The 14,691-nt window shown below is 41.6% G+C and overlaps 1 protein-coding gene across 1 annotated transcript in view; it reads right to left on the reverse strand.

The window, feature by feature from the left end:
- Positions 1–14,691, reverse strand: part of syn3 (synapsin III) — a 232,351-nt gene that overhangs the window by 24,096 nt on the left and 193,564 nt on the right. Inside the window, exons 9-10 of the mRNA XM_087997272.1 lie at positions 13,291–13,393; positions 2,052–2,198 (exon numbers count right to left, since the gene is read on the reverse strand). Of these exons, the coding sequence (XP_087853398.1) occupies positions 2,052–2,198; positions 13,291–13,393 (250 nt within the window). The remainder of the gene's footprint in view (positions 1–2,051; positions 2,199–13,290; positions 13,394–14,691) is intronic.

Here is a 14,691-nt window from a genome sequence, read left to right on the forward strand (position 1 = left end):
CACGACCAGATCGGATCTATCCCAGATTGCTGAGGGAGGTGAGAGAGGAAATAGCTGGGGGCCCTGACAGATATCTTTTGTTGCATCCTTAAACACAGGTGAAGTGCCAGAGGACTGGAAGGTTGCTCATGTTGTCCCCCTGTACAAGAAGGGTAGTAGGGAATTCCAGTTAACTACAGACTAGTGAACCTGACATCAGTGGTGGGAAAGTTGCTGGAGAAAGTACTGAGGGATAAAATCTATTTATAATTGGAAAAGAATGGGCTTATCAGTGATAGGCAACATAGTTTTGTGCAGGGGAGATCATGCCTTACCAACTTAATAGAGTTCTTTGAGGAAATGATCAAGTTGATGAATGAAGGGCTGTAGATGTCATATACATGGTCTTTAGTAAGGTGTTTAATAAGGTTCCCCATGGTAAACTAATGGAGAATGTGAAGTCACAGGGTGTGCAGGGTGTTCTAGCTAGGTGGATAAAGAACTGGTTGAGCAACAGGAGACCGAGAGAAGTAGTTGAAGGGAGTTTCTCAAAATGGAGAAGGGTGACTATTGGTGTTCCACAGGGATCAGTGCTGGGGCCACTTATATTTGTGATATACATAAATGATCTGGAAGAGGGGATTGGTGGTCTGATCAGTAAGTTTGCAGATGACACAAAGATTGTGGAGTAGCAGAAAGCACAGGGGACTGTCAAAGAAAACAGGAGAATATAGATAGACTGGAGAGTTGAACGGAGAAGTGGCAGATAGAGTTCAATCCAGGTAAATGTGAGGTGATGCATTTTGGGAAGTCTAATTCTACAGTGAACTATACTGTAAATGGAAGAGCTTTGGGAAAAGTTGGTGAGCAGCGAGATCTGGGAGTTCAGCTCCATTGTACCCTGAAGGTGGCTGCACAGGTGGAAAGAGTGGTCAAGAAGGTATATGGTATGCTTGCCTTCATTGGACGGAGTATTGAATATAAGAGCTAGTAGGTCATGTTAAAATTGTACAAGACTTTGGTTCAGCCGCATTTAGAATACTGTGTGCAGTTCTGGTCGCGACATTACCAAAAGGATGTGGACACTTTGGAGAGGGTGCAGAGAAGGTTTACGAGGATGTTGCCTGGTATGGAAGGTGCTAGCTATGAAGAGAGGCTGAGGAGGCTAGGATTGTTTTCATTAGAAAACGAAGTTTGAGGGGGGGACCTGACTGTGGTCTACAAAATCATGAAGGGTATGGACAGGGTGGATAGAGATAAACTTTTTCCCACGGTGAGGGATTCAATAACGAAAGGTCATGCATTCAAGGTGAGATGTGAAAAGTTTAAGGGGGATACACGCGGAAAGTACTTCACACAGAGGGTGGTAGGTGCCTGGAACATGTTGCCAGAGGTAGTAGAGGCTGGCATGGTAGATTCATTTAAGGTGCGTTTGGACAAATGCATGAGTAGGTGGGGAGCAGAGGGATACAGATGCTTAGGAATTGGGTGATAGGTGATAGACAGTGGATTTGGATCAGTTCCTGGGCTGTAAATTTTCTTTGTTCTTTTCTTTCTGGGAGAAGGCTTCTCAGTTACATGGATAGATTACAAAATTGAGGTGGTTGTTCTTAGAGAAGATTAAGATGTGATTTGGTGCAGATACTTGAAATCATGAGTGGTATAGATAAAAAGAATCTCTTCCTATTGTAATAGGATCAAGAACTAGAGCCACCCAGTTAAAGGAGACTGGTTAAAGAACAAGGATTTTTTTTCTATGCAGTAAGTTGTTGGATCTGAAACATATTGACTGCAGGACAAGACAAATTCCATCATGACTTTTAAAAGGAAACTGGATAAACACTTGGGAGGAGAAAAAATCTTCTTGGACTGTGGGGGAAGGACAGGAGATTGGACCAACTAAATTACTCTTGCAGAGAGCCAGCATGAACACAGCAGGATGAATGTGCTTCACCGTCCTACTGACGGAACCCAGCATCTTCATTAGAGCCAAACCTCAGCAAACAATCCTCACCATTACAGGAGGAAATAGGACCAGTGAAAAAAACCTGCTTGACTGTCTGCCTACTAACCTGGCTCAGTGTCATTCCAACTCTTTGCTGTGATGCTGCAGGGTTTTCGGACAGAAGTTGGTTCATTTTCTCGATGACCAGATCTGCTATTAATTGCCTGTCTTCCTCAATGTATTCTCCAATCAAGGGCATAGCACTGTCCATTACCTGCAATAAAAAAAGTGAAGAAATATAGAGAAAAGTCTGTTTAATAATTATTCCATACATCGTTGGAAGCTTAACTGAAACAGAAATTTGAATCCTAAATCCAAAAAACTTTTAAATTTTTTTTTCTATAAGGTAATCCACATTTTTAATAGTGATCATAATAGTCACTGTAAACCAAATAACAGGGCTCAGAATTCTGTTGTCTTCTAACAAAAATGGATAACATTAGGAATTTAATGTCTGGGTCTGTGTATGAGCACCCACATTTACCTTTCTATCACTTATTAAAGGATATCATTTTACACTCAATTTTAGCTTAAGAATAATGAGTGAGCCTACCCATGACTGTTGAGCTCACCACACAGCCAAATTTTGGCAATTAATTGATTTGAGGCAGGATTTCTGTCCTTATCCAACAGGAATTCCCACTTCCAAGAGCTGCAAGTGAATCAAATAACTAGCAGGTCTCTTCACTGGAAGAGGTGACCACTGCTGGGATAGCAGTGAGTTTCCTAAGGAGGAACCAGGAACAAGGAAACTCCAGGGACTTGCTACAGTTAGGGAGCTGTGGTGCACAGGGTTGTGTGGGGAAGGAGGTTGGGAGACTCTGAGATCTCTCCAACAGGCTCTCTCGCAATTCCATCAATCAACCCTCTCAGAGGCTACAATGTTCATATACAGGAAATACTTAAGAGAAAGCTAGATGACACAGATTGCAATTATAGAGACATACAGTATGGAATCAGAGCATTCAGTCCAACTCATCCATGCTGACCAGATATCCTAAACTGATTTAGTTCCATTTGCCAGCATTCGGCCCATAATCCACAAAACCATTCCTACTCATATACCCAACCACATGCCTTTTAAATGTTGTAATTGTACCAGCTTCCACCATTTCCTCTAGCAGCTCATTCCCTACTTGCACCACCCTCTGCATGAAAATGTTGCCCCTCAGGTCCATTTTGAAGCTTTACAAACTCACCTTAAGCCTATGCCCTCTAGTTTTGGACTCTCCGATCCTGGGAAAAAGAACTTGAGTCTTCACCCTATCCATGTCCCTCATGATTTGATAAATCTCTATACGGTCACCCCTCAGCCTCTGATGCTCCCGGGAAAAAAGCACCAACCAATTCAGTCTCTCCCTATAATTCAATCTTCCAATACCAGCAACATCCTTGCAAATCTTTTCTGAACCCTTTCAAGTTTAACAATATCTCTCCTATAATGGTGAGTCCAGTGTAGTGGAAGGATGCTTGTTGAACTGGAAACCTGTGACTAGTGGAGTGCCTCGGGGTCAGTGCTGGGCCCTTTGCTTTTTGTAACCTATATCAATTATTTGGATGAGAATGTACAATGCATGATTAGTATGTTTGCAGATGACACTAAAATAGGCTGTGTTGTGGACAAGAAGGAAGGTTATCAGAAATTGCAGCAGGATCTTAATCAGCTAGGGAAGTGGGCTGAGAAATAGCAAATGGAGTTTAATATAATAAGTGGAGGTCTTGCATTTTGGAAAGTCAAAATAAGGCAGGAGTTTCATGGTGAATGGTAGGGCATTAAGGAATTCAGGTCCATGGTTCGCAGGTCGCAGGTAGACAGGGCAATGAAGGTGGCTTTTGGCACAAGTGCCTTCATCAGTCAGGGCATGGAGTATAGAAGCTAAAGTTATGTTGCAGTTGTACAGAACACTGGTGAGGCTGCACTTGGAGTATTGTCTTCAGTTTTGGTCACCTTGATGTTATTAAACTGGAAAGAGTTCAGAAGAAATTTACAAGGATGTTGCCTGGTCTGAGTTATAGGAAGAGGTTGAAGAAGCTAAGATATTTCTTCTTTAGAGCGTAGGAGACTGTGGGGGAACTTATAGAGGTGTATAAGATCATGAGCGGCATGGATAGGGTGAATGCACTCAGTCTTTTTCCGGGGGTTGGGGAATCCTGGACTAGAGGGCACCAGTTTAAGGTCAGAGGGTAAAGAATAGAAGGGAACCTGAGGGGCAACCTTTTTACTCAGGGAATGAGCTGCCAGTGGAAATGGTTGAGGTGGGTACATTAACAACATTTAAAAGGCATTTGGACAAATACATGGATGGGAAAGGTTTAGAAGGATATGGGTCAAGTGTAGGAAAATGGGGTTAGCATGGACAGACATTTTGGTCAACATGGACCACTTTGGACCAAAGGGCCTGTCTTTGTGTTGTGGGACTTTATGACTCTAAATGAACTGTATTCTAAAAGTGGCCACACCAATGAGCTGTATAGCTGCAACATGACCTCGTAACTCTGATGCTTAATGCACTGACTAATGAAAGCAAGAACACCGAATGCCTTCTTTACCACCGTGTCTACCTACGACTTCACTTTCAAGGAACTATGAACCTGCACCCTAGTTCCTTCTGTTGAACAACACTCCTCAGTGCCATATTGTGAATTGCATTAGTCCTGCCTTAGTTTACCTTACTAAAATGCAACACCTCACATTTATCTAAATTAAACTCTATCTGCCACATTTTGGCCCATTGGCCCATCTGATCAAGGTCCTATTGCACTCTGAGATAACCTTTTTCCCTGTCCACTATACCACCAAATTTGGTGTTATCTGCAAACTTACTAACCATACCTCCTATAGATATATCCAAATAATTTATATAAATGATGAAAAGCAGTGAACCCAGCACTGATCAATAACTATTTTATCATCCATATATGGATAATCTCACAGACTGGTATAAGTCAATTGATGGATGGTGCAACCAGGTATGTCTAGATCTGAGACATCTAAATCTTTCCCGAAAGAGAGGTATACACACACAATATTCCATTGATGGAAGAACTCAATCAAGTTTGCAGGAGACAAATTCTCATCTACTCTGGACACCAAACATGGATACTGGTCAGTAGCCAAGGTAATCAAGAAGTCATTACCTTCAGAGCACCATTTGGAAGGTATTGTTCCAGAGGCTACCAGTTAGTTTATTGGTCAGTCAGGATGTGTTCCAGCAACATACGGACAGAATTACAGAAAATGGACACATACACATTGCTTTTGCTTAATATTGCAATATCATCAGCAAAGAAGTGTATGATTGGAACTTTCACTCACTGATACAAGTATCTCAGCAAGAAGGGCTCATTGTCAACAACAAGAAGTGCCAGGTTAATGCAAGGTCAGATCATTTTTTGGCTTTGTACAAATTGTGCTGACCCATGTTAAGTTGAACATGCAAGACAACTGTTGACCCCACAACACAAAAATCACCTCCAAAAATGCCTTGAATTCTTCAACTTCTTGGCACGATACTTTACTTGAAAAGTTTAGAATGTATCATCATTCAGAGAACTCCTATGTATTTATGGAAGTAGGGCCATTGACATATGTTTTAATCTCTCAAACAAGCACTGTCTGCAGTAAACTGTATTCTACAGCACAACCTAAGGAAGAAGACAATCTTGGGAATTGATATTTTGTAGAAAGGGCATGTGTTATGCACAATAGTACACCAATTGGATTTGATCCAAAGGTCTAATATGAGGGCAATCCAATTATTCCAACAGAGTGTAAAGCACTTGCTTTAATATTCAGTATCACAAGGTTCCATAAGTATGTTGTGTTTCGAAAACAATTCACTGTGAAAATGATCACAAACCATTGAAACTAATTTGCAGCCTTGTACTGACAAGTGTACCACCTAGACAACAGTGACTGCTGTTATAAGCACAGGGTTATGACTTTGACATCTGTGACAAAATTAGTACCAAAATGGTCATGTCAGCCTCACTGAGCAGACTGCCAAACACAAACAAGAATGCAGACACCCCACTGGATCTACATCAAAGGACAGGATGTGCTCAAAACTGAACGGCACTGTACGTTTTGGTCAGTGTAAACGTGACCAGCCTTCAATTGGAAACAACTCACCGGCTGCAGCTGAAGGCATTGTGGAGGATTATCATTGAAGGTCAGCATGGTCGAACCCTGTTGTGGCACTGTGGTAATGTCCCTATCCTTAAACTGGGAGGTCCAGGTTCAAGTCCTACATGCGTAACATCACTGAACAGGTTGATTAGAACAATAGATTAAATAAAAATTTGTGGGTAGCATGGCCAAGCAGTCCAAGGTGTTGGATTAAGGCTCAGGGTTGAATTTCACTGCTACCACATGATCTGGGCGCTTGTCATGCTGAACCTTTATGTAGGCAAGTCCTTTTAAGTAACACACACAAAATGCCATCTGTTTGGGCCTTCTTGTGGTGCAGTGGTACTGTCCCTATAACTGGACCAAGAGACTCAGGTTGAAGTCCCACCTGCTCCAGAGGTATGTAATAACATCTCTGAACAGATTCATTTTTTAAAAATCTGTACCATTATTACAACAATCATAACGTGGTCTGACACACTCAGATGCAGTTGGCCTTTGAGATGAGCTCAAGTTTCGAAGAGGTATTATTTTCAAAGGAAAACAATTTCTTCACCAGGGCATTTTGTTGTAACTACACAGAGGGCATATGGGCATAGAATAAACAGGATAACAAGCATGTGATATGGTCTACTGGCCAGGGACCAACAGTGATTTTGAAAAGTTGGCCAGGATACGTTAAGGAATGCCAGATTCACCAGCTGTAGCAGCAATCACCTGTATAAGATATCAATTGTCCCATTGCCCAAAATTGCCACTGATCTCTGCTGGGAGACAAACTTCATCGTAATCACTGATCACAAATTGTTCCTACAAATTTCTAATGATCAGACATCAGGTAATGTACCTTGCAAATGTGTCCAAGGCAGGCACAGGGAATGCAGCACTCAGCCTGTTTAGCACATTCAAAGACATAATTTCTGACAATAGGCAACAGTATAGAATCATAGAAACTCTACAGTGTGGAAACAGGCCCTTCGGCCCAACAAGTCCACACTGACCCACTGAAGAGTATCCCACCCACCCCATTCCCCTATTACTCTACATTTACCCCTAGAGCAGAGAGAAAGTGAGGACTGCAGATGCTGGAGAGTCAGAGTCGAAAGGTGAGGCACTGGAATAACAGTAGGTGAGGCAGCATCCAAGGAGCAGGGGAATCGATGTTTTGGGCATAAACCCTTCCTGATAAAGGGCATATGCCAGATATATCGACTCTCCTGCTCCTCAGATGCTGCCTGACCGGCTGTGCTTTTCCAGCAACACACTTTTCGACTCTACAGTATAGGGCAGGCCTTTCAGAGAGGTCTTTCCAAATAAGGTGTGAACCAAGAGACATTCTCATCTCATTATCTCACATCACATGGTCTCACTGAACAAATAGTTTGGCCTATTAAATATCTCACCATGAAACATAGGACAACGAAACAAGACATCTGTATTGCCGTGTTACACATTCGAGTTACACCTCTGGATACACCTTATTCCATCTGAGATGATGTTTGGAAGGTAAGTGAGAGTAATCTTGCCAAGCCACCACCTTACAAATTCTCAGAGATGTACATTTTAACAAATAAAGGAGGATAAAGGTAGTGCATGACCAGCATGCAGCTACAGAATTACCTCAACTACAAATAGGACAAAAGGCCTGAATCACATACCTCGACAGCAGGAACATGGTCACCCCCGCAGAGGTTTTCAAAATGTGAAACCAGGTCTTAATCATTTACAGCACCTAATAAAGTCCCGTTGAGGAAGGACAGAAGCGAGATTAGGGAAGTTTACAATATACTAATTGTGCACAAAGAACACATCCAAACAACGACAGAGACTTAGAATACCAGACAATAATCAACACACTGACAACAGGTCTGCAGGCCAAGAACAGCCAAAGGCAAAATCCACATTTCCAAGTATATTACACATAACAAGATCTGGAACAGTCATCAAATTGTTGAAACGATGTATGGACTCTTTAAAAAGAAGTCATCCACTACCACCCTCCTTCACCTTGGTGAGCTCATTCTCAGTTTGAAAAAAGAATAAAGAACAAAGAAAATTTACAGCCCAGGAACAGGCCCTTTGGCCCTCCATACCTGAGCTGATCCAAATCCACTGTCTAAACTTTTGGCCCAATTCCTAAGCATCTGTATCCCTCTGCTCCTCACCTAGTCATGCATCTATTCAGATGCACCTAAAATGAAACGACCATGCCTGCCTCTACTACCTCTGCTGGCAACGCGTTCCATGCACCTACCACCCTCTGTGTAAAATACTTTCCGCATGTATCCCCCTTAAACTTTTCACATCTCACCTTGAATGCGTGACCTCTCGTTATTGAATCCCTGACCCTGGGAAAAAGCTTATCTCTATCCACCCTGTCTATACCCTTCATGATTTTCTTAGACCCCAATCAGGTCCCCTCTCCATCTCCTTTTTCGATTGAAAACAATCCTAACCTACTCAACCTCTCTACATAACTAGTACCTTCCATACCAGGCAACATCCTCGTAAACCTTCTCTGCACCCTTTCCAAAGCGTCCACATCCTTTTGGTAATGTTGCGACCAGAACTGCACACAGTATTCCAAATGCAGCTGAACCAAAATCTTGGATAATTTAAAAATGACCTGCCAGCTCTTATATTCAAAACCCCGTTCGATGAAGGCATGCATACCATATGCCTTCGCTGCTCACCAACTTTTCCCAAGGCTCTTCCATTTACAGTATAGTTCACTGTAGAATTAGACTTCCCAAAATGCATCACCTCACATTTGCCTGGATTGAACTCCATCTGCCACTTCTCTGTCCAACTCTCCAGTCTATCTGTATTCTCCTGTTTTCTTTGACAGTGCCCTATGCTTTCTGCTACTCCACCAGTCTTTGTGTTGTCTACAAACTTACTGATCAGACCAACAGTGCCCTCTTCCAGATCATTTATGTATATCACAAATAACAGTGGCCCCAACACTGATCCCTGTGGAACACCACTGGTCACCGTTCTCCATTTTGAGAAACTCCCTTAAACTACTACTCTCTGTCTCCTGTTGCTCAACCAGTTCTTTACCCATCTAACCAAAACACCCTGCACACCACGTGACTTCACTTTCTCAATTAGTTTACCATGGGGAACCTTATCAAATGCCTTACTAAAGTCCATGTATATGACATCTACAGCCCTTCCTTCATCTATCAACTTGGTCACTTCCTCAAAGAACTCTATTAAGTTAGTAAGGCACAATCTCCCCTGCACAAAACCATGTTGCCTATCTCTGATAAGCCCATTCTTTTCCAGATATAAATGGAGTTTATCCCTCAGTACTTTCTCCAGCAACGATCCCACCACTGACATCAGGCTCACTGGTCTGTAGTTACCTGGAATATCCCTACTACCCTTCTTGTACAGGGGGACAACATGAGCAACCTTCCAGTCCTCTGGCACTTCACCTGTGTTTAAGGATGCAACAAAAGATATCTGTCAGGGCCCCCAGCTATTTCCTCTCTTGCCTCCCTCAGCAACTGGGATAGATCCCAACTGGTCCTGGGGATTTATCGACCTTAATATCCTTTAGCCAACCCTACGCATTTTCCCTCTTTATATCAATGTGATCCAGAGTAAACAAACTTCTATCCCTAATCTCAACATTCATCATGTCCCTCTTCTCAGTGAACACTGATGCAAAGTAATCATTGAGAATCTCACCCATTTTCTCAGGTTCAACACACAACCTTTCTTATCCTTTAGTGGACCAATCCTTTCTCTAGTTACCCTCTTGCTTCTTATATATGAATAAAAAGCCATGGATTCTCCTTAATTCTGCTTGCCAAAGTTATTTCATGACCCCTTTTAGCCTGCTTGATACCTTGTTTAAGATTGGTCCTACTCTCCCGATATTCATCCAAGGTCCATTCTGTTTTTAGCTGCCTGGACCTTATGCATGCTTCCCTTTTCCTCTTGGTCCGTTGCACAATTTCTCTTGTCATTCACAGTTTATAAATCTTGCCTTTCCTATCCCTTGTTTTCAAAACTTCTCCTTTAATTCATCTGATGTTCCCTGAGTCAAAGATATGGCTATGGGTATCCACATAGGTCCCTGCTTTGCCTGTCTCATTGTGGGGGTATGTGAAACATGCTTTGTTCCAGTCTGACTTGCCCCCATCATCCACAACTCTCTCTTTATTACATCAACAATGTCATTGGTGCTGCTTCCAGATCTTGTCCCAAATTGGAAAAATTAATCAGCTTTGTTGTCAATTTCCATCCTTCTCTCAGCTTCACCTGAGCCATCTTTGCCTCTTCCCTCCCATTCCTGACTTCACTGTTTCTGATTCTAGAGAAAGGCTGTCCACCAATATCTACTGCAAACACACTGACTCCACAGTTACCTTGGTTATTCTTCCTCACAACCCATTTTCTACAAAGATTCCATTCCATTCTCCAACTCTGTCACATCTGAATTTGCAGGTGGTGATGTTCCTATATATCTGCCACCCTTGTCTGAGATGGATAGACCCAGAACACAACCTAGGTAGTGTTCCCAGGTTTTGTAGATACCGTTGAGAGGAGTCTTGGTCATTCCATTTCATTCCTTTCTTTAGGCATTGTATCAGTTTGATACAACTGAATGGCTTACCAGGGCAGTGTGGGTATTGCCGTGGGTCTGGAGTTACAGGTGGCCAGAGCAAGAGAGGATGGCAGATTTCTTTTGCCAATGAATTGGTTTATATGGTGAAAAACAATGGTTACATGGCTGTCATTAGACTTGTTTTAATTACCGCATTTTATTTAATGCAAATTTCACCACCTTCCACAATACGATTCAACCTGTTGTACCCATAGCCTGCCTTTGGGCTCCGGATTATTACTATGGTGACATTACCCTTTTGCCACTGCTTCCCCTTTCTGCTGCATCACATTTGTGGAGGATGGATAGCCACAAAAAAGAAAGCTATTTAACTGGTTGACTTCTAAAACTCAATATCCTGGACTTGAACTTAGCAGCCCAATCCATTTGGAGAGTGTAGCCTTCTCTGTGTATCTTTATGTTCACTCGCATCAATATTATAGCATTGACTCCCACCTCCCACTTCTGATATTTCAATGGCTGTGGGCAGCAAACCAACAGAGAGACAGTCAGTACACCCCCAGATCTTTCTATCCATTTGTAAAACATGTGTCCAGCCACATGCACTTCAAAAACATTTCACAGGCATATTACAGAAGTAGCACCACAAGTACAAGTCGTCAAAATAAATGGCACACCTACAGAAGAAATGCCAAACCTTTACATTATAAATAGTGTCTGTTTCCAGCAGACCTCATTTTGAGGCTGTTACTATTAGAACAAATGTTTCTTACACACAGAAATACAAAAGTAAGTTACCTTTGAACCAGATTGTTGTATTATATATTATATAATGGGAAATCTGAACATACAAGTCTTTTTCTTAGTTCTTCCCCTGCTTCAAACAACCACTGGAGGCAATTTTGGGAAACAATTGTGATTGTTACAATTGTCCCCAACTGAGCTCAGCTGCCACATAATACTCCCAACAATGTGAATAGAAGAACTGAGGTGCAAGGGTAAGAGGTTCATCATTTGAGTTGTTTGCTAATCCGACCATGAGAGGGCAGAAGAGCACTACTGTTTCCAGTGGAGTCCAACTGTGATCACCACTGATTTGTTGTCCACATACTCTGTCCAGCAGGTTTACACCATCCTATGAGCAGATGTTGTTTTAATCTGGCACCCAACTTACTGGTGAAGAACATCACAGCCAAAAGCAATTCTGTCCTCATTTGACATCCATATGGATGTAAGGAGCTAACTACATTCAACATTTTTATGCAGGAATGAAAGCAAGCATGAGATATAAGCTGCCAATGCTAAGATGCTAATGTGGTTACAGGGAAAATGATGTAGTGTAAATATCTGATGCAAAGCTAGGTAGTCAGGATGAATGCAAATATAATATTCAAGCATATTAAAGTACTTACAAAAAGCAATCAAAGGGTGTAATACAGTTTAAGGACTGCTGGACTATATCGAATGAGTCCTGCAGAAGGGCAAAAGCTACAGAATAAAATAATCTTGCACACATTCTTAATATACAAGGTCAAATCATCAGTCAGCACTTTTCTAGACACTCAATTAAGCCAATGGTTGATAATTTACTGCATTAAGTGGTAAGAAAGTAGAATGAAGAGGGAGAGCGTGAGGGAACGGGAGAATTACTCTAAGGGAAGATTTCAATAGAAACTAGAAAACTCAATTGCTTTAAAACAGAGTTATAAATGTATTATACAACAATTTTAAACTCCAGTATGCCACAGAAACCACAAGAGGTAGCGCTCACTTCGGATTGGGGTTTCCAGATACTCAGTGGGGTGCTCGACGGTTTTAGCTCACAGGCTGTTACAGTGTAAGAAATCAACTGGTTCCCATGTTGGGTGGGAGTTGGTGATTCATAGCAGCCCAGAATATATTTTCATATGCCTCTGGACTCCAACAATAAAAAATGTTTCCTGTAATGTTTGTGCATAGCTTCCAGTCACCCTTTTAATGATGGCTGCTTAACCAGCTCACCAACCGATCCAAACAGGCAGAGCCAGCAACAAATTTCCAGCTAAGATCCTGGGGAGGTCACAGAACCCACAGAAGTATTCCTGGAATAAGACTTCTGCCTGCTTGAAACAATCATTGTTTTGTTCAGCCTCTTTTTTGGCAGGGGGGGAGAATGGGGGTTAGGATAGCACAGCACACTAGTCTTTCAGTGGACTTAATTAAAATTGGACTCTAAAGCAACACAAAATCAAATGGAAAACATGAATCACTCCACAATTGGAATAGTAAAATCACAATTAAATAAAATCAGAAATAGGTTATGAATGGTGATGAACTGTTATATTCTATTAATAAACAATGTATCATCATTTGTGGTTTATGAGAAATAAACCATTTGTACTGTACCTACTATAACTTATAATTGTATCCACATGCAGTCAAACTTAAAATGGCTATTACTTTTTGGTAAATGCTCCTTTGGTTCAATTAGCTGCATATGAAATAATTAATCTCCAACTAGATGAACCCACACAAGATGAAAAACTCTCATATTAAAGTCAATATTCACATTGTAAAAAGTGCATCATAAATTGGCACAAGGACCATTCGACTAACCTCAATGATATAATCTTTCCCATCTTTCCCATGTACAGCTTTTACTGCACAGATGTCCAGGCCACCAAACATCTCCGAACAGGCATCCACCCACATTCGATAGCTGCGAGAGAGTTTCCATTTCAATATCAGTCGAGTGAGATCCAGAGTTTGTGCCTTAATGCATCATGCAGTGCCCCAGGTGTGATATAACATCTCAGCAATGTAATACTTAGAGGAAACTGAAACTAGTCAAATATGTTCCTCGTACAGGAAATGTTGGTACACTTTCTGGCCTGTTGTTGTTCCTTCAAACTAACAGTTTGGGACCAGGCATTTTGTGTTGCGTCTCCCTGCTGTTTTAAAATGGATGATGAACTGTGGGTGATAGTCTTGAGATACCAGCACAGGAAGACAAAATGTTATAATGCCTCTATGCATGTTACTATACAACACTCCTATTTTCACATTCAGATAGGAATACAGGAAAATTTCAAGTCAAAAATCAAAGGATTGATTTTCCACAAATCCCTTAAGTGTTAACGAGCCTCCATGATCACTAAACTGCTGGTTCAACTTGCATTTGGTGTAAGATGCAAATATGGTGAAGGAGCTGAAGCTTGTACTAGATAATAACAGGGTTTTTTAAGGGATTGACTGGCACTTAAACTGCCTGCTCCCATTAAGGAGACTGTATGTATTTTAGTAGCTAGCATATGATCTAATGTCTTCTCTCAACAGGGATCAGCAGATTGTGAGCAAACTCTCGTTGTAACAGATGATTTCATGAACTACTTATCATGTTTTGCCCTTACACTTGCTGCTAAAGATTTGAAGAGGCTTTTCGAAACACATTGGAGAGAATTTCTGGGATACTTTAAAGCATCACTAACATTCAATCCATGCCTATTCCAGAGATTCTTTGACTATTTCACCTAAAACAAGGAAATGCAATGCTAACTCTACCTTGTTGGGAACTTTACAGGAATAACTAGGACAAAGGGGTTTTTGCCCGAAACATCGATTTTCCTGCTCCTTGGATGCTGCCTGACCTGCTGTGCTTTTCCAGCACCACTCTAACCTTGACTCTGATCTCCAGCATCTGCAGTACCCATTTCTGCCTAAAGACATTCTTTGACCAATAGCATCCTGTTAGCAATAGCCCTTGCTCTGGAGGAGGAGATGAGGGCAGAAAACCAGAAATCAATCCTGTTGTGGTCCTGTTACACCAGAAATTGTAAGAACCTGGGTGCTCTCAAACACTGAACCATTCTGAAACATGGCATGGAATTTCACTCAGCCTTCTCCCACATTTAATATGAGTGGATAAGTGGAAGCCACACATAATCCTCCAGTAAATTACTTTCTAATCCAGTTTAAATACTATACCTGCCCTTTTCTACTACAGAATCCGGGCAAATT

The sequence above is a fragment of the Chiloscyllium plagiosum genome, unplaced genomic scaffold (assembly GCF_037043375.1).
Source record: "Chiloscyllium plagiosum isolate Xiang-an unplaced genomic scaffold, Cpla_swu_hap1 HiC_scaffold_19, whole genome shotgun sequence".
NCBI classification, from domain to species: Eukaryota; Metazoa; Chordata; class Chondrichthyes; order Orectolobiformes; family Hemiscylliidae; genus Chiloscyllium; species Chiloscyllium plagiosum.